At 44.7% G+C, this 21,286-nt stretch overlaps 1 protein-coding gene and 1 long non-coding RNA gene across 8 annotated transcripts in view; both read right to left on the reverse strand.

Annotated features, from left to right (window-relative positions):
- The window catches only part of RAI14 (retinoic acid induced 14), a 144,816-nt gene that overhangs the window by 41,017 nt on the left and 82,513 nt on the right, over nucleotides 1-21,286 (reverse strand). For 5 of the 7 annotated variants that reach the window (XM_045440671.1, XM_045440633.1, XM_045440680.1 and 2 more), the window contains exon 3: nucleotides 16,545-16,675. In XM_045440671.1, the coding sequence (XP_045296627.1) occupies nucleotides 16,545-16,675 (131 nt within the window). Of the gene's footprint in view, nucleotides 1-16,544; nucleotides 16,676-16,791; nucleotides 16,945-21,286 lie in introns of those variants that run through there. The other 2 variants (XM_045440623.1, XM_045440661.1) reach the window with 2 other exon arrangements.
- LOC123578098 lies at nucleotides 2,229-15,742 on the reverse strand. Its single transcript, XR_006702229.1, has 2 exons — nucleotides 15,685-15,742; nucleotides 2,229-2,602 (listed from the first exon to the last, which is right to left on the reverse strand). It is a non-coding gene; the product is annotated as an uncharacterized LOC123578098 (long non-coding RNA).

The raw sequence follows: 21,286 nt of genomic DNA on the forward strand, positions 1-21,286 counted from the left end.
CATAAAAGAAAACCAAAATGGTCAGTGTACTGATTTAGCTTTGTTTTTTTTTTAATTTTTAACTTCTATTTATTTATTTTTAAGTAATCTCTACACCCAACATGGGGCTTGCACTCACACCTTCAAGATCAAGAGTTGCATGCTATCAGATACCCCTAGCTTTGTCTTGTTTTTATGCAAGCTGTACAAATGCAGAAGAAATAAGGCACAAACCAGACAATGACATGAGTCAGCAACTCCCCAACAACCCATCTCCTTAGCATAAATGGTAGCACTAAGATCTGGTTACCTTACACTTGAACAACAACCAACAAGAGACGTGTCATTTTGCTAATCGTCCTCAGAGAGAAAGCTGCTGGAAGATAAAGTGCGTCTTCTTTCTCTCACTGCCCCCTCCCTGTGCCTAGAAAAAAACCTCTTAATCAGGAGTAGAGTAAATGCCATTGTACAGAAGGGCAAGATGGGAAAATTGCATCGGTGTTGCTGTGGTGGTGGTGTATTTAACTTGGACAACCCGTCATTTTAGTTTTAGCTTCAGAAAATCTGGCCCTTATTCCTCAAAGCCATGATTTTGAAAAATTAAAACTTCTAACATTACAGCTTTATTAAAACTTGGAGGAAGGACATGTATAGATGTAATCAGATGAGAAAGTTTAACAGGAAATGTGATATTGGGGAGGTAAGGCATGTAATTATTTAAGGGCTCAGACTAACTGGGGTTCAATCTGTGCTTTGCCACTTATTGGCATGTGATCTCAGGCAAGGTCTTGGTATCTCGGTTTCCACATCTGTAAAAGGGGCTTTGAGGAGTAAACGACTTCTACCTAAAAGCACTTAGCAAAATGTGAGGCACATAGAAAATACCGCCCTCCCCCCCCACCACCACCACCAAAAATGAAAAAAACGACCAACTGTTACAGCCTCACCAACACAAGGCAAGTCAGAGAGTCCAGGTCATGTTACTTAATAAAAGGATTTGTTTCAACGTTCAGAAAAGACAGGCTAATAGAGGTTAAATTAGAACCACCACTGCTTAAGAAATGAAAAAGGAAAGGGAAAGAATAAAACCTATGTGCATCTCTCCTGAATGGAAACTCTAGGGAACAAAGTTGTAGGCAGCCACAGACGACAAAAAAGCCATCCAAGACCAGCTTTGTCCGAAGCTCGCACTTGAGCTGCTAACATTCTGGCACCTTTGACGGAAGTGATAATCCTCAAAGCAGGATTTGGCAGCAGCGAATCATTAGCATTTAGTCTCTGAATGTGAACAAGAAGCACAGCCAACTTTTAATAAGAGACTCCAGTGAAAAGTTGGGCTCGGTCAGGTGGAAAAACATGATTAGTCATTGGCAGAATCTGGATTTGTAAATGACAGTGAGTAGGTTTCTTTTCTTATGCAGTGACTGATAAGTGTAGCCATCCTCGGTGGTGGCAGGCCAGGTGACTGGTGGGTTGGGGACCACCCCGTCCGGATTGCAGGTGGGGCCCCAGGGGTTACTGCAGGCTTAGAGCGCAGATAGTGCCCCAGGCCAGCACACAAGTAATGAAGAGCATGGGTGGTGGCCTCCGATAGCCTGTGTGCTGGACAGCTGGTATAAGAAAACACCTCTAAAGGGAGTCGGCAGGTGTGGGTGAGAGGGGATAGGCAAAGTAGTATAGGTTGGTTAACGCCACCCCCTCACCGCAAAACGTAGTCTTGACAATGTTAATTCTAGGGCACTGGAGCTAACCCAAGTATGGGATAGTTTTCATATTTCTGCTAAAGCTAAATATACCAAATCATTCATACATTTGTATTACGATACCAGGGTATTTACATGCCAGCCACTATTCTAAGCACTGAGAAACACGTGGTAAATAAAACAAAGCCCTCATGGATCTGGGCTTTTAGTGGGAAGTCTAAAGATAAACCAGTGGCTCTTAACTGGGGGAGATTTTGTCCCGCCCAGGGCACATTTGGCAACGTCTGGAGATATTTTTAATTATTCACGGGGTGGGGGTGGGCGGTGGGAAGATTCTACTGGCATCTAATGCGGAAAGGCCAGAGACGCTGCTAAAATCCTACAATGCACAGGACAGCCCCCTCCCTCCCCAAACAATTATCTAGTCCAAAATGTCAATAATGTCAATATGTCAAAATGTCAATAGTTGAGAAACTCTGATGAACCATTAAAAACAAATGTAGAATGCTAAAATTCTATTAAAACAAACACTGAGAAAACAACATGAGCAGATTTTAATCTTTTTATTGAGACAGAATTCACAGTCCAAAAAATTCATCATTTTAGAATGTACAATTCAGTTGTTTTCAGTATATTGAAAGAGTTGTGCAACCAACATCATTATCTAATTCCAGAGCATTTTCACTGCCCTAAAAAATTCACATGTCAGTCAGCAGTCACTTCCTATTCCCATGTACCCCCAGCCCTTGGCAGTCACTACTCTACTTTATGGCTTTGTGGATTTGCCTATTCTAGATGTTTCACAAAGACAGAATCATGTAATATGTGGTCTTTTGTGCCTGGCTTCTTTCATTTGGCATGTTTTCAAGGTCCATCTGTATTGTAGCATCTATTGGTACTTCTTTCTTTCCTTAAGGCACCTGGGTGGCTCAGCTCTTGATTTCGACTCAGGTCATGATCTCATGGTTCATGAGTTCGAGCCCCACGTTGGGGCTGTCAGTGCAGAGCCAGCATGGGATTATCTGTCTCTCTCTCTCTCTCTGCTCCTTTCCTGCAAGTGAGCACTCTCTCTCTAAATAAATAAATAAACAAACATAAAATTCCATTGTATGTATATATCACATTTTCTTTATCTATTTGTTGGTTATGGACATTTGGGTTGTTTCTACTTTTTGATTACTATGAACCATGCTACTAGAACATTCACTTAACAAGTGTTTGTGCGGATACCAGTTTTTAATCCTAGTGGGTATATACCTAGGAGTGGAATTGCTGGGCCAGTGGTAACCACGCTGAACTCTGGGGAGCTGCTACGCTATTTTCTAAAGCTGCGGCACCATTTCACAATCCCAGCAACAACACACAAGGGCTCCAGTTGTTCTACGTTCTAGCTGAGACTTGTTACTGTTTGGCAAATTTTAATTTAAGAGATGAGAATTTAACTGCAACCTAAATTTTCCAGAGAAGAAACATTTAAGTCTTTCTTAATGAACCCTTTGAAGTAGTTATTCCAGTTAATTATCAGCTGAAATTTCCCCTTGGAGGAATATAAAAGAGTGAATGCAAAACAAATTCGGAGTATCCGCTGGCTTTGTCTTTGTGTGGACTTTTACTCATTAAAAAGTGTAGCCTTTCCTTTTAAAGATAAGAGAGGGCATTCAAGAGTCTATACGGCAGTGAATCTTCTGAGAGATTCTGTTGACTTGATTCTCTCTTCAGATGGGTCAAGAATTCAGTGGAGGGAAGGGTATGAAAATCTTTTACCCACTCCTCTGATCCCTGGCCCAGTGACAGGGACAGGCGTCACTGCCCAGGGATACAGCAGGGTGGCTCTCCGGATCCCAGTGTAGCCGAAGTGACCGCTCTTCGAGAGCCTACGTCTTGGTGACTCAGAGTACTTGGCGGCCCAGGAGCTCATTAGAAACGCAGGCTCCCAGTTCCCATCCCACGTCCACAGAACCCGAGGCTGTTTTACAAGTTTCCAGCTGAGCCACATGCACATTCCAACTGGAGACGCGCTGCTCTAAGTGGAGGACAAGTTGCAAAGCTCACACCATCATTTTTACCAAGGTGCCCATTGTTTCAAAGTTCTTTCGAAGACATGATTTCCCTGAGCCTTAAAAACAATCTCGTGGATATGTTCCACAAAAAAGGAATCGATGCTGTTTTAAGTTTCATCATAATAGGAAATGTTTAACTCTGCTTATAAAACTCAGCTGGGCCTGTCCGCAGAGAAGTAACTGAAAGGCACAAACAGAACAGCCTGAAGATTTACATAATACTACTTTGATCCCTTTGCTGCTTATTGATACTAGGAATTTCTCTGCTTTTGTCACTTGGAAAGTTCCCAAGGTTTCTGTGCTTAAGAGTTTTGTGGCTCCCAATGTGTCTTTCTCTCTCCCTCGGGCACCCCTGCCTTCCACAATGCATTATGGTTTTTACTCATTACATCCCCCAACCAGCCTGTGGGAGGGTAACTATTATCATCCCCATTTTCCAGAAAAGGAAGGAAACTAAGGCATAGAGAAGTTTAGTAACTTGGCCAAATTCCCAGAACGAACAAGGCGGGGAGGCTGGATTCTAACCGGGGCACTCTGCCTCAGAACTGGCCCTTTATCACCATGCTGAGAAATTCCACTATTTTGTTAAATCACTTGCAAACTGTGAAGCACTATATAACTTACTGGCTGTGCTGCTCTTTAAAAAATAGCGCTTAAACTAAAAAATGGAAGTATTTGGCCAAAAACGCAAATACAGGTTTCTCACTGGGGCAGACTAGGGTTGCTGGTACTCTCCAGTGGCTAGGAAAGGCTGCAATATTTCTCAGGGCTCTTAACCCGAAGGGGATTTGAGTGTTGCTGTTCGGAAGCCTGTGAGTGATGGGCTGGAAAGTTCCTTCTATCTTTGAGAGTAATAACAATTCTTCTGGTTTCTGACTACCAGCTGAAACATATATTTGGAGGAAATACAAACTCACAAGGTTCCTTTTAGAAGACCTTGATTTTTTTCAGCATATTCATTCATAGAGAATTTCTCTCAAACCAAACTGCTGCCCTTCTCTGCTGCCCCAGGTCCCAATCCCAAAAGGGCTGGCAGGGTGAGGTCAAGAATGCAACAGGCTGGCCACCTCACCAGACCTCCGGTTCCTTCCAACGCCTCTGCAACCAATTTTCACTCTCCAAATCAAGCAAACCACCATGCCTAACAAAGAAATGACCACATACCAAACTCTACCGGCACTAGCCACACCCAGAGTCCCAGAATCCCAGAGTCTTAGAAGGTTCCAGAAGGATGGGCTGATCTACCACCCTCATTTCACAGATGAAGAAACTGAGGCTCAGAGGTTAGGAAAAGTGTTTAAGAGCAGGACTTGAATTCTGACTCTAAGAGCAGTTTGTCCCTAATAAATCCATATCTCCTCCTTTCCTCCTAAACCCCTTTATTTCCCAGGGAGGGGTCACTATGGTCAGTGAGGTTCAGAAATACTTCATGAAAATAACCAGCTGTCCATAATCCCTTGAGAGCTTCAGCATCTCCCAAACACCTAAACTCGCCTATCCTTTAATTGCATTCTTTTGGTAAGACCTATTTCTGGAGGGGGAAAGAAGGATACTAAACCATATTAAAATAAATCAAGGAAACTAAGTATTCAGAATTAGGGTTCCATCCAAAGTCCTTCCAATGGCCCACCAGGCTTTACGTGAGTATGTCTGGCTTCCATTTTGACCTCACCTGTAGCTCTCTCTCCATTCACTGGGCACATGGGGCATCCTCCTACCTCAAGGCCTTTGCCTTGCTGTTTCCTCCACCAGGACAATAGTTCCAGAAAAGTGCAAGGCTCAACCCCTCATTGTATCCAGGAATCTGCTTCAAAGAAGGGGTCTTCTCAGAAAGGCTTTCCTTTTCCAAGTTTATTCAAAGAGGCCTCTGGTCTCTTGTTTCTCTTCAACACACCTGATGTTATATTAAAGAAGCAGGTGCTGGGGCGCCTGGGTGGCGCAGTCGGTTAAGCGTCCGACTTCAGCCAGGTCACAATCTCGCGGTCCGTGAGTTCGAGCCCCGCGTCGGGCTCTGGGCTGATGGCTCAGAGCCTGGAGCCTGTTTCCGATTCTGTGTCTCCCTCTCTCTCTGCCCCTCCCCCGTTCATGCTCTGTCTCTCTCTGTCCCAAAAATAAATAAACGTTGGAAAAAAAAAAAAAAAAAAAGAAGCAGGTGCTGAGGGCACCTGGGTGGCTCAGTCAGTTAAGCATCTGACATTGGCTCAGGTCATGATCTCATGATTCACGAGTTCAAGCCCCGCATCCAGCTCTGTGCTCACAACTCAGAGCCTGGAGCTTGCTTTGGGTTCTGTGTCTCCCTCTCTCTCTACCTCTTCCCCACTCATTCTCTCTCTCTCTCTCTCTCTCTCTCTCTCTCTCTCTCTCAAAAATAAATACAACATTCAAAAAAATTTAAAAAAAAAGCAGGTGCCACCTGTCCCAGTTGACTGTACTTTCTACGAGGCGAGAAACTTGGTCTCTCCTGACACAATTTTCCTGGCACACAGATGTGATTGTTTGATAATGCAAATCTGTAGTTTTGAATTTGCTTTTTTACTCTTGAAGTCTCTGAGTTGCCTTAAACTAAGGCACACACATAAACCAGCATAACCGTGTTTTTCTCAGATTGTAAATTCTTAAGACGACTTCATTTTTTTTTGCTTCCCAACATCACACTGTACAGCCATTCTCAAACCCTGGTCCCTAGAACAGCAGCAGCAGCACCCAGAAGCCTGTTAGAAATACAGATTCTTAGGATCCTGTCCAGACTCTGTGGTGGAGTCAGCAGGTTTTAACAATCCCCTCCCAGCTGATTCTGATACATATTCAATTTTTAGGACATTTGCATGGTAGGAAGAAGTTTGTTGTGCCATACTGGGGATGGCAGAGTTGAGACCCAAACCAAAGAATAATGACTGAAATTCATTAGCCTCAGTTTCCTTATCTGGTCCATATGATCAAATGAGGCTTGGGTCACACTAGATATTACAGGGGAATAATCCTTAATCCCACAAGCTCTGGATTCCCATTTCAGATTGTAAACTGAGGGTTAGGAAGGCAGTACTATCTAATAGCTTCTAGTCATACAAGCCTTGAAAAAGGGAATTCCACTCTATCCCAGGGGTCAACTTGATGGGCCCAGAGAGAAAGTCCTGCAGGCAGAAAAGTGCTGTGGCTGTGTGGCTCAGCCGTTCCAGAGCCAGCTACGGCAGGGACTCTGATCACCACTTCTGATAGGAGCTGATTTGGCAGAATGTGTGAGAAGTGACAGTGCTGGTTGCCTTCTCTTGCTGAATGTTTCAGGTAGATGTAATAACAGGGGACTGGCATAAAGAAAATAAAGAGTGTAAAAATAGGATCCCTGTCCTGTAAGTGCCTACAATGTGCTAATGGAATGCGCAGCGTGGCTTCTGGGACAGAGCTCTCCTGGGGACATGGGGAAGGAAACAATGAGATGAAAGACCACATGCTCAGAGCTAAGAAACCCCGTGACATTTAAGCTGAGCATTGGCTCTCTGGCTTCAGGATTGGTTTCATAAATGTGGTCTGGAAATAGCACTTGGGCATTATGAAATCTCCATTAGGACAATGATTTGTCTCTTGTATTCATGATAGACCCCCAGACTCTAAAACCTAGAGCCTAGAATGAGGGTGATTTGTACTAATTCCCAAAACTTTCTGATCCACACTTGCCACTCACAGATCACTCCAGGGTGACTGGGAGCATCACATAAGAAAAACCTATGGGAAACGGGCATGGTCTTCACAATGGGCTCAACAAGGGCATATGGGTGGTTCAGTTGGTTGAGCATCCGACTTCGGCTCAGGTCATGGTCTCGCGGTCTGTGAGTTCGAGCCCCGTGTCGGGCTCTGTGCTGACAGCTTGCAGCCTGGAGCTTGCTTTGGAGTCTGTGTCTCCCTCTCTTTCTGCCCCTCCCCTGCTCATGCTCTGTCTCTGTGTCAAAAATAAACATTAAAAAAAAAAAAAAAGTTTAAAATGGGTTCAAGAAGGGCATCTGGGTGGCTCAGTCGGTTAAGCATCTGACTTAGGCTCAGGTGACGATCTCATGGTTCCTGGGTTTGAGCCCTGCATCGGACTCTGTGCTGACAACTCAGAGCCTGGAGTCTGCTTTGGATTCTGTGTCTTCCTCTCTCTCTATGCCTCTCCCCCACTCACACTTGGTCTCTCTAAAAAATAAACATTAAAAAATTTTCTCTACGTAAAATAAAATGGGTGAAAGAATGAACTGTTAGTTGAATGAATGGCCCATATAAAAGCCCCTAGCCCAGTGGTGGGGCATTCAATGTTAATATGCCTAACAGCAACTCCTTTCTTATCAATTGGGAAGATTGGGCTCTAACTCCGATAGTCTAATTCAGGAATAAGATTAAGTACATAGGTAACCAGACCCATCAAATCCCCAGTGGTTTTTTTTTTTTTTTTTCTTCAACGTTTTTATTTATTTTTGGGACAGAGAGAGACAGAGCATGAACGGGGGAGGGGCAGAGAGACAGGGAGACACAGAATCGGAAACAGGCTCCAGGCTCTGAGCCATCAGCCCAGAGCCTGACGCGGGGCTCGAACTCACGGACCGCGAGATCGTGACCTGGCTGAAGTCGGAGGCTTAACTGACTGCGCCACCCAGGCACCCCTCCCCAGTGGTTTTAAGAGAGGCAATAACTAGAGCAAGCTCAGCCACTTTGGAAATCAGGAAAGTCTTCACAGAAGATACGGCGAACTGGACCTTGAATGGTACCAAAACTCGGCGGATGGGTGATGGTGGTGGAATTTTGGAAGGCATGAATTTCGGGGCCCCAGGTGAGAAAGCAGGAGCGTTTCCAAGGGACAGGCACAGGCTAAGCGATCCTACGTGCCTCAACCCTTAGGCTGCCCGATCGCTGTCGGCGTGAGAACCTCCAGCTCCAGGTGCTCTTGCTCATGGGGCGAGGCTGGGTGGAGGTCACCGCAGGGGTCGAGATCCAGGCCCTTCCGCCCCTGCTCTGCTCTCTGTCACAGAGAACTGCATTTCCCAGGCTCTCCTGACCTCTGCACGCGGGGGTCCGTCCAGCCAATGGAGGATGTGGCCAGAGAACGGGAGGGAAGGGCACAGCCAGACTTGCTTCGACCCTGAGCAACGATGACCTATTTGAGTGTCTGAAGTCCTTCATTCTCGAAATACTTACCCTAGCTTTGAACAGTTTTAAAATGAAAAATCCTGTGATCCCACCAATATGATTTATCAATGTAGCTCTTTTTCTTCTTTTTAAAGATTTTATTTTGAAGCAATCTCTATATCCAATGTGGGGCTTGAACTCACAACCTTGAGATCAAGAGTCGCATGCTCCACCTTCTGAGCCAGCCAGGTGCCCCTATCAATGTAGCTCTTCATTTCCAAATCTATTCTCGTCAATTTGCACTACTGTGGTTTCAAGTCTTTTTTTTTCTTCTAAGTTTATTTTATTTATTGAGAGAGAGAGAGAGAATATCCCAAGGAGGCTCCCCACTGTCAGCACAGAGCCCGACCAGGGGCCTGATCTCACAAACCAAACCGTGAGATCACGACCTGAGCCAAAATCAAGAGTCAGGTGCTTAACCCAACTGAGCGACCCAGCCCCTCGAGTGTTCCTTCTAAAGCACAATTTTTGCAATAAGGTCTGTTCAGCTTTAACATACAACACTGTTTCTCTTTAAAACCCCTGTGTATTATGTTACTTTAAGCCCAAATTTGCCATTTTATTTTGTGCACAGGCCTTATGGATACATATTCGTACATGTGTGTATGCTGGGAGAAAAATCACCTGGGGACCCTGGGCCTTCCTCAGCCCATGTGGAACCTAGCACTGGGCAAAGCCTGTTGGGAAGTCATGGGCCAAGGAACCTGGAGTCTCACCTGCAGTGTGTCTAAAACGGGAGTTCTCAGTTTGGCTGGCCATTCGAATTACCTGAGTGCTTTAAAAAAACGCTTACCCACACTACACCCCCCCCCCCCAACTATAGAGAGGTGTCTGTGGGTGACACCAGCATTTTTCTAAGCTGTCCAGGTGACTGTAACGGGAGTCAAGTTAAGAACCACGGACCGAGTGTCAAGTGGGGTCCTGAACTGAAACCATAATAAGTTCTTGGACAAGGGAAGGAAACAATAACTATGGTGTCCTTGCATTTCTTTTCCATTCATGCTGTGACCAGGACCTATACTGTCTTCCTCGCCCCCCATCCCCACTCTCCTCCCAGTTCACTTTTCAAGGCCATCCCACATCACACCTCAGGCAGGAAGCATTTCTTGGCTACTCCAGTGATTCACCGTCTCCCTTCATCTTGAACCCCTTCCAGTTAGTATTTTATAATCTAGCACTTAATTATTCTCCAGTGCTCTCACTGGTCTTTCTGCTAGATGCTATGCATTTTGTAGGCAAAGATCATATTTCCTCCTCCTCCTGGATATGTTTACAAGAGTCTGGAACACTTTTAAACGTTTTATTATTTTTTTAATTTATTTTGAGAGAGAGAGAGAGAGAGAGAGAGCAAGCGAGTGAGAGAGCAGGAGGGGCTGAGAGAGAGGAAGAGAGAGAGAATCCCAAGCAGGCTCCACAATGTAAGCACAGAGCCTGGTGTGGGGCTCGAACTCACAAACCATGAGATCGTGACCTGAGCCAAAGAGTCACACGCTTAACCGACTAAGTCACCCAGTCACCCTCTGGAACATTTCAGATGCAGGGAAGGGAGTGCCTCCCAACTAGTAGATTAATTAAACAAACATCTGGGCACATTTGCAAGGTAGGAACAGAGGTTCTGTCATCTTCAAAAATCTACATGATGAAAAGCTCAGTGGATGTGCAATACAGCAATTATACCTTTCAGTTTATCCCTCTGTCAAATACCAGCAGGTTTTAGGAAAGACACAGGGTGATTTTGCCGGGAAGGAGGCTGCGATTACACATAAAGTATGCAGTAGTTTTAGGTCAACTAATGCAGCGGCCCTACGTGAGATCTGGAGAAAGTGGCCCAGATGGCAGGACTTGATTTCTAAGACTGAATGGCTACATCCCTGCTCCGAGGAAACACGAAAAGAGTGCAACCAGCCAGCAGACAGAGAAGCCCCTTATTGTCCTGATTTGCAGAGTTCAAGGACTACCTCCCTTATTTTATACTTAAGCTCCACAGAGTCACCTAAAGATACTTTCACAAGTTTTTGCTTTCAAAACCAAAATGATCAGGTATCTGAAATGTGGGCTATGTATGCAGACTGTGTGTGTGTGTGTATGTGTGTGTGTGTGTGTGTGTGTGTGTCTGTCTGTCTGTCTGTCCATCTATACACACATGCCTGGGTGGTATTTCTTCAAATACTATAGTCCCAGCAGTGATTTTATTTAGTCTGGTTGTTCCTAAGACAAACATACATAACTTTAATTAAATGCACATCTAAAAGTAGGGGAAAACATCTTGAAACAATTAGACTGTTCCATGGTAAGAGGTTTTAGGGTAATGATATCCTCCCACGTCCTTACCTCCACCAGGAAAAGTGAACAGATGGGTCGAGGGAAGCCAAGCCTGACTCCATAAACACAGGCTGTAGCTATAACTCTGTGCCTTGATCTATTTTGTTCTTTTCTGACCCAATACAGCACCCTTCTCTTACTTGCTCCTAAATGAATTCCAGTCATTCAATTGCTTTTGCTTTTTTTTTTTTAATCCCTCTTCGATCGGTTTTAGAGGGAGAAAGTTTTCAAAGTTTCTTATCTTTCCCTGATGGAAATATGCCAGAAAGAAACTGAAAGTCTGAAGAATAACCAAACCACCCTTCTGGTTATTGACCTTGGGTTAAGGAAGCTTCTGGAGAATGTCCGCCAAGATGGCTGGCTGCCTTTGCCACTTCATTCTTGGGATTTTCTGAGTCATCTGGTTCTCTAGGTACTGAAGGCTGAGTGTTTATTTAAATTGCACTGGAAGCTGGGAGAAGAGAAGTGTCAGGTTGTGACGTTCACCAGGATAGTCCTTTTCTTCTTGAACCCCAACTGAATCCACTCCTAATTAATTTACCCGTGACAGATCATTAACAAAAAGAATGCTTTCTTCATGCTGAAAAGTCACGTCCACAAATGCCGACTGAATGCCTGTCTTCTATGCCTGGAACTGTGGGAGAGACCAACACAACAACAACAACAATCACGTGAGCCTGGTCTTCAGGGAGCTTACTGTTGTTGTAAGGGATTCAAGTCTTCAGAAAACAAAGTTTTTGTTTCAAGCTGTAGAGACTTTTCTGATGTTGTTCTTATTCTTTCGATATGATAAAATGCATCAAGTTATAAATCAAGATTCCAGTATTTCAAAGAGAAGGAAATTTTTTTTAGATGACTGAGACCATCAGAGAGGAAGCATTCTGGACTGGACACAGAACCCGGGCAAACGTGAGAGGAAGTCTGGGAGCCAACACCCCACCACCAGTGGAAGGCAAGGGCAAGAGAACACTCAGTGAAGTAACGGCAGGGCCGCTGAGAGGGCCTTGAAAGCCCAAATCAGGACTCTAGGTGGTCAGGCAATAGGGAAACAGTGTGCATTACTGAACAAAATTACAAAATGAGTTCTTGCAAAAGCTCGCTAGAAAGAGGCCTCCAGCCTAATTTGGACAGGGAGGTGGATAACTCAAAGATTAAACCCAAACACGTAGGCAGAGAATGAGACCAAGTACAGTCAAGTACCTGACTTTGCAGTGTGTGACCTGGGCTTACCCTTTAGAGACACTGCAAATCACTCCATACACATCCACAAACACACGCTGGCCCAGCAACCTCCAAGGGGCCAATGGAGCCAAGAGCTTCAGAAGAGGGGACACACGATACCGGCCTGTCATGGACCCAGAACTACTCCTAGGAAATTACCGGCCTGCACGCTACCAAACTGACGCATGTGGAAAGAACAAGACAGGAAAAGTTTCCACAGCTTGAGAAAAATCTCCAAGTGTGAGGGAGATACACATACACTCAGGCAGGAGTGCACAGATTAGACTGATCCAAATCCAGAAGTGCAGACGTCCAGAGGAGACAGGGCAGAAGCCAAGGGAACAACACTGCCTGGGGTTTCTGTTTCCACAGAGTTCTCGGCCTTGCGGGATTCCGTGATACCAAAGGGGCAGGAGGCATGGTTTCAGACCCCATGGTGCCCCCTCGTTCTGAATACTAAGACCACTAGATTTGAATGAAAATATGAAGCCAGATAGACTTAACTCCATGGTGCCTCTGAAAATTAAATTCTTACAGGCTAACACTTAGCAACTTTGATTCTAAGGAATATTCCAAGCAGAAAAATGAAATGTTACCAGATGGTTATTTATGAAAAATCTCACACTGAAAAAATAAGTATTTCCTCTTCCTTTTTCTTATAGTCCATTGGGGTCACCACAGCAAAACATGGTAGACTTACAAGTTCAAAGGCAAAGGCAGAACTGGTTCTGGAGTCAATGCAGGGAGAGCTGTGTCATGTGAGTCTTGGCTTTATCAACTGCAAAGTGCAGGTGGTGATTTGTGTGTAACTGCTGTGTGCATTTCCACCATCAGAAGAGAAGACTGAAGTGCTGATCGGAGCTACAGCAAGAATGAACCTTGAAAACTATGCTCAGCGAAAAAAACCACACACAAGGGTTTGATGCCATTACGTGAAATACCCAGAAGAGGCAAATTCAGGGAGACAGAAAGCAGACGAGTGTTTGCCAGGGGGAGGTGGCAGGAGGCTGAGGAGGGTCACTGCTTACAGAGTGCAAGGTTTCCTTTTGGGATGATGAAAAATTTCCTGGACTAAATGATGAATGGCTGCACAACACTATGAATGTACTTAATGAAATGCATTCTTTCAAATGGTTAAAGTGGTACAGTTATGTTATGTATATTTTCCCACAACAAAAAAGGAGAAATCAACTGCCTGGCCCTCTACCCTACATGTGATAAATGTCTTACTAACAAAAGGTACCAATTTTTTTAAAATATTTATTTATTTTTGAGAGAGAGAGAGAGCGAGAGGGAGGAAGGGGTGGGGGAGGGACAGAAAGAGAGAGAATCCCAAGCAAGCTCCATGCTGTCAGCTCAGAGCCCAATGCGGGGCTCGAACTCACAAACTGTGAGATCATGACCTGAGCAGAAATCAAGAGTTGAATGCTTAACCACCACCCAGACACCCAAAAGACTATGAAGGTGATCACAATTGTGGCTAAGCTGCTAACCTAAATTTTCTGTCTTCTTTTTAGTGAGTACAGTCTTAGACAAGCCTATCAGAAGCCTCTATCCCCCTCTCTCTGGGATGGCTATCATAGTCTGTTTTGTGCAGGCATCTGCAGAGCTGAACTGGGAGCAGTAGGAGCCCAGAAGGCTGTAGGGTGGGACAAGCAGTCTACCACCAAAAACCTCAGGACACGTTTAACACCATGACTTCTGTCACTGGGGCTCCGAAAGCACTGACTCCAAATGTGGCATCCTGGGAAAAGGGTAATTAACTCATTGGACAAATATTTTGGGAGTACCTATGTACAAGCTGAGCACTGGGGTAGATGAGCTACAAAGTAACAGTCCCTTTTGTCAAGGAAATTCCAATCGGGAGTGCAAGAGGGTTGAGAACCGAAAATCATAGAACTCTGAGTAAGCAGCTCACGCAACAAAATATTAGCCAACAACTAAAGCCCGCCAGCTATTTGGAGTCCTGACTACCAAGTCAGAACCTACGGGGATGCGGTCCTGCACCCCACACCTGAGAGACAGGCCTCTGCAAAGGTGGAAAGTCAAGCTGAGGCTGCTGACGGTGGGGAGCCCAACCCAGGGCTTTGGCGGAGAGGACAAGCCCAGTTCCTAGAGGACCTGGCCCTAATCTGAGTGAGAACACCTCCCACCTCCCTCTTCCCCTGTGTACCAACTAGCCTGCTCCCCAGATACAGCATAGGTCTGTATGCCATCCTGTGGCTCCTCAAACAATAGAACTGGTGTGTATGCTACGGGATTCAATGGGTGCCAGGGGGATGGTTTCATTGACAAAATTTGCTAAAATGTGATGCTCAATCTCGGGAAAATTTGCCTTTTCTTCTATTTATCCTTCAATCTAGAGTCCATCTAGTTTCTAGACGATAGTTCTCTCTGGTTAAACCTACATGGGATACTTTTAAAAATACTGATTCTGGGGCCTCTCCACAAAATGTTTCCAAACGTGAGGTGGGCGTGGGAACAATATTTTTTTTTAAGTACCCCAGGTGACTCCAATGCAGGAGTTGCCAGGATTGAGAACTACTCATCCAGGAGAAGGAAAGGGAACTGGGTTTATCAGTACTTACTGTGGGCCACTGCTAACTCTTCACATATGGTATCTAGAGCTACAGGTGCCCCTTTCATAACCTCTTGGGCTTGTTCTGCCCATGAGCATTACAGGCCCTAGGAGCAGCATTCAACCTTGGAGGGACAAGTGAATGGGAACAGGCACCCCAGTTTCCTTACCCCCTTGGGTAGGGTAGCTAGTTCTGCAAGGGGCCAGAGAGCTAATATGTTAGGATTTGTGAGCCACAGACTTTGTCTTAACTATTCCAATCTGCCTTTGCAGTACAGAAGCAGCCACGATGCTAAATAAATGGATTTGATTGTATCCCAATAAAACTTTATTTACAAAGGCAGACTGCGGGCCACAGTTGGCCAACCCCTGCTCTGAGTCTAAGAAGACTCCCGGAGGTCTTCAGCAGGATTGGGTTCCAGCTGCCCACAGCAGTTACCTGTCAATAACACACCATGTAGGTTTCAGTCCTCCTCTGCATGCTCCTGGGGTCAGTGGCTATAGAAACTCCCTACACTCAAATCCTTGTCTCAGAACCTGCTTCTAGAGGCATCCAACCCAACTCAGTATCTTGTTTTATATTCATAACTACCCTAGTGGTTAAATATCGTCATCTCCAATTTAAATTGAATAAATTAAGATTCAAAGATGACACAATTCGGGGCACCTGGGTGGCTCAGTCGGTCAAGTGTCTGACTCTTGATTTTGGCTCAGGTCATAATCTCATAGTTCATGAGATCAAGCCCCACACTGGGCTCGTTCACAGAGCACGGACCCTGCTTAGGATTCTCTCTCTCCCTCTCTGCCCCTTCCAAACTCTCTTTCTCTCTCTCTCATTCTCTCAAAATAAATCAATTTTAAAAAGAGACTACACAATTCATAAGTGATGAAGTCCAGATTAGAAGTCTATTTAGCTACAAAGTCAATGACCTCTCTACAATAGACCGGAGTAAGAGCAGATACAAATAAACATAAACACACACACACACACACACACACACACACACACACACACACACACACTAAATATGTAATTTTAGTTACGGTGGGCAAGATTACCATAAATGGCAAATCATAATGCAGAATTCACACTACTCATGTAATTACTGATCTACATTAAGGAAAGGGTTTTAAAAGAAGTAATAATATAAATTATAAGGTTTGAGGGTTATGAAAAAAAATACCCTCTCTTAGGCTGCTTCAAATGGAGGATAGAATTCCTTTTTCACCTATCAATGGGTTATAATCCTCACGCTATTTCTTCTCTGGTGTAATCTCCAATGGTACTTGAAAACAAACATAGCCATCCAAGGTAAAGCCCAATGTATAACTTGAAACTTGAGGAAATAGGGACCAAATTAAAATAGAGTCTTCCATATTTTGACACGAGGGGTAGGAGGAGTGGGGGAGGACAGTAGTTTCACAAAGTCCCCTTAAACACACTTGTGAAGTTCCCCTATGGATCCCAGGGCTTCCAGAGAACACTCTGAGAACCCAGAACAGTTAGAAACCAATTTTTTAGCTTACGCAGTCTTGCCCTCGCTGTCCTGCTTGGTGGCACTGGCTCCCTTCTTGCCCAGTAGGGAGGCCACCTTCTCCGCGTCTCCATTCTCCACGGCCTGTAGCAGCCGGTCATCATTCTTGTTCCACTCGTTGGTCTGTGGAGCAAAGGGGAGACGCAGAACTAGTGAACAACAGTGGCCACAGCCATACTGACCAGCAGGACCCCCATCCTCCCGTCACTGAAATCAAAACCTGCCCCCAGATCAGATACCTTCCCCTTCACCGTGGAGACACTCAAGAAGACCGGCTTCCCAAAAGAAAACATATCAATAGTTCAACGAAACAGCAGCTGGCCAGCAAACTCTGAAATAAAGTCCCCTCTTTTCACCGACGCTGGGAAAATGAAGCAGCTTAAAAAGACCTCAAGGCCAGTTTACACATTAGCTTGTTTCTAGCTAAACTCTGACAGCTGGCTCCTCAGAATACTGGCCTTTGACCTGGTCCACAGCTCACTGGGCCCGCAGCGTAGACAACCAAACTGGCCAACAGCTCAAGGTTACTCGATGGTTTATTTACACACAATTCTTCATCCGCTTTCACTGCCACCCTTTCTGGCCTGTTCACTGGCCAGATTTTCGAGCTGTATAATGATTTTAAGTAGTTGTCCAGGCTACGGCCTCTACAAAGTCTCATGAGAAACAAAACTTCTTCCTGAGCAAGCTATTAAACAACAAACAGCTTTGAGCAAAGCCTCCACCACTGCTAAACCCCCAATCTCAACAGAATTAATTCTACAAACCACAGTGACAGGAAAGCTTTCATGGGTATAAAAGCTGGCTTTGACTTTTACAAAGGAAAAGAGAACATCTCCATATAAGAGCAAATGGGCCTTGAGTATAAGACCGAGAAGTTTCACATGTGAAAAGGCAGCAGTGAGCCATTGAAGGTTTTGGAGCAGAGGAGTGAGAGAATAAAATCAGTGACTGAAGAAGAGTTATGACAGAGAGGTGTATGAGGTATACAAGATTAATGCAGGGACAAAAGATCCCGGGGGGCACATCAAAGCCCCTGGGTCACTCTGCAGGCCGGCCTGCCCTCCAGACCTCTCCTATAAACCCACTTTCTGGCCCTTCCTGCTATGGATATCAACACCCTTGAAGAGATTCCTTCTCCCTCCCCCAAACGTTCTACATTCAGCTCTACAGTTTCTCTGCTTCCTGTGGCCTCTGAAGATAAGAACCTCTAGGCATTTCATTTTAAAGGCTTTGCCACACACCATTGCATGGAGGCAGAGAGAGGAGACAGTGGGAATGTAACAGTTAACAAGAGAGAATTTTACAGGACTACACTCATCCAACTCTCGGAGCATGTTCCCAATCTCTCTGCGCTGATGGAACTGGGAAACCCAGTAGGGCTCCACCTTCTGATACAGCAAGGGTAGATCTACAAGATGTCCCAGGTACCTCTCCACCCCAGCGTAGAGGCAGGGCCTGAGAGAAAGCCAAAGGCCATGGAGGGGTAAAGTAGACGTGTACAGGGTTTAGGTACAGAATTTACTTTGAGAGAGTCTCGGGACTGGGCCACTCCCATTTCTCAGGGTTCTCTCCTCCCCATGGCCACCACTGAGTGCAAGAACACAGGAATGAGGAGCTAGGTTTAAACAAAAATCAGAAGTCTGTCCGCTAGGCTGCATGAACTAGAATTCCAGAACTCTAGACTGATACTTCCATGCTATAGACCTCAAGTCACCCAAAACCTCTCAGTACCTCAGTTTTTCAAGGTTTTGGACCGATGACCACTGTGATTCCTCCTCTAAAGCTCAAAATATGTAATCTATAAAATGCCCCCCAACCAAACTTTGCTAGAGATTTGTCTTTGCACAAAGGCAAATCAGGTTTCCTACTGCAGAACACAATACACGGTAAATACACTACCCTAAGCACAAGCATTTGGTGGTAGAATGGGAAGCTTTACCTAAGAACAAAATGTAGCCAACACCAAGAAACAGACTTCCCCCAAACAGCATTTTACAAGCCAAAACAAAACAAAAGATTTATAAAGTACATTCAGGACCAATGATTCCAATTTACATGACCCCCAAGCTACATTATTAGTGTTGTCTTTAAATCCTTCCCTAATTTAAACTGACCAAATTAAAACTGGATAGGGAAGATCAAAAGGATATTAAACCCCAGAGGATATGATCGAAAGTATTTAAGCAAAGAAAAGCCACATGAAAGGATTTTCCTTTTCAGTGCCACTAAGAAACTCAACTCTTGGGTAGAGAAAAATCTAGTTGTAGGGGTTCCCTAAAATTAGTTACATGTGGATATTTAGGGAGTTCAATTTCTATAGGACACAGCAAGAAAGATCCCTTCTCCCCCACCCTCTGGAGGACAAGGTCAATGGCACATTGAGGTCTAAAATACTTCTCTTTTATCTAGTTTCTCTTCACTGCAGGCCAGAAGTTACTTTTCTGTTAGAAAAGATAAGGCAAAGAGAACAAGGTTACACACACACACACACACACACACACACACACACAGATTTAATAAATAACCTATACCACCATTTAACCTGGATATGCTGCAGACAGGATTCATAGTAAGCAGGAGGAAGGAAACGGATGGGTGCTATATATTGGCCTTAGAGTCTGAGCCAAGAGATCAGTTCAGAACCCATCAGGAAAACAAGGGCACACCTGAAGAAGAAACTGGGGGAGAAAGAAGATCATTGGTCAGGAAATGAGGAAAGAAAGTGAGAGTTTACTCTTAAAATTCTCACACAAGTTATGCTAAGAGTGGAGACAAGAGGTATCCCAATTTGTCCTCTCTCTAAGCCAGGAATCCAGATTCTGAAAACACATTACCCAGACTGCTAGCCAGCCCTCATAAGGAGGGGATGCTAATGTGACAGAGCTCTCTAGTCCTGGGCCAGGCAGCTGGTTATACTTATGGGTAGTTCTGATATGCACAACAGGCTATACCATGTTTCTTCCAGAAAGCATGGTTTTCAAGGTGCTATCGCTTTCCTCTCCTATACCTGCCCATGGAGATAGTCCCTATATTTTCTCCTATAAAACCATTCTACCCAGCACCACATTCCATACCAAAGATTCCATGGCCATCTGCAAAATGAAATAGAACAGATGTTTAATAAATACTTTTAATGTCATTGCTCTTGAGAATCTACAAGCAAATTCTTTTCACCTGTCTCTATCCCTCTGCTGAGTGGTACTAAATTGAAACCAAGCATCAAAAGGAATCTTAAAAAGCTACCTTGGCCAATATACCGTCCAACAGTAGGGTTGGTCAGATAAATAGGTTGTGATATTGTGATATAAGAATTGTAGACTTGGTCCTTGTCCCTGATTTCTAGCACTAGAGCTTTTAAAATCCATGAATTTCCAGAGTGATAAGGGTGAAGAGTATCTTTTGTTATTCATAATAAGCTCCCCTATGGGAGTTTATGTTAATGACATCTTCAGGATGCGGGTTGGTTGCCAGGAGAATCAACCATGTAAATTAGAGGGTTAGAAATTTCAGCCCCACCCCCACCTTCAGGGAGGGGAGAGGGATTAGAGACTGAGTCAATCACCAATGGCCAATGATCTAATCCATCATGCCTACGAAGTGGAACCTCCATAAAAAGCCCTAAACCACCCTGAAACCATAGGGTTCAGGGAGCTTCCAGGGTGATGAACACAAGGAGGTGCTGGGAAGATGATCCTGGAGAGAGCAGACGCTTTTCACTTACGCACCCACACACACATCCCCTATCTTGCCCTGTGCATTTCTTCCATTTGGCGGTTCCTGATTTGTAATCCTTCGTAATAAACTGGTAATAGTAAGAAACGTACCTTTCTGAGTTCTCCGAGCTGTTCTTGCAAATGATCAAACCTGAGGAGCGGGCTATGGGAACCTCCACCCCCCTGACTATGACTTTATATCTAATTGGTCAGACTGGCCTGGGAATTGCAGATGGCATCTGAAGTGGGAGCAATTTTGTGGGACTGAGTCCGTAACTGTGGGGTCTGATGCTACCTCCAGACCACTAGTGTCAGAACTGAATTGCATCACCAGACACCTAGTTGGTGCCCGAAGAGTTGGAGAATTGGTTGCGGGTATAAAGAAAACCATTTGGTGTCAGAGGTGTTTTGTGTAAGAAGTTAGAGCATATGAGAGGTGAAGTGTGAAATTTTACCGTAACAACCCAAAGTAATTCACTCATGCTCTGGAATTGGGGAAGACTTCCAGAGACCACCATCCCACCACCACACAAACAATACCCCACCCCCCTCACCACCTCCCACGGAAATCCCCTCCTCTAAATGGCATTTCCTCCATAGGGCAGCTTCGTGATTAGCTCTGCCTCCACACTGGGCTCCTGGTCCCCTCAGAATGGCATTTTCCACCTACGAGCGGGTTAATCCAACATTTAAAACAATGAATTAGAAAAAAAAAAAAAAACAGCAAACATCAGCTGCATCATATTTAATAAAGTTAAATGTTTTATGAAACTTTTGATTATGTATGTGTGTCCTGGGTGGTGATATAAAATATGTATTTTTCCTGGGGAATCTCAATAAAATACATTGGATGCCACTGCTTTAGAATATTCTGTCATCCCAACCGCCTATGAAAAGGCTTCCTTCTAAAGCCTACTTCAAGCCCTGTAGGCTCGTCAACTTTTTCATGGTGACCTCTCTCTGCTTCTCTCCACCATTGTGTCCCAGAGGACCGCCTACTCATCTGACTGAAGCCCAC

The sequence above is a fragment of the Leopardus geoffroyi genome, chromosome A1, assembly GCF_018350155.1.
Source record: "Leopardus geoffroyi isolate Oge1 chromosome A1, O.geoffroyi_Oge1_pat1.0, whole genome shotgun sequence".
NCBI lineage: Eukaryota > Metazoa > Chordata > Mammalia > Carnivora > Felidae > Leopardus > Leopardus geoffroyi.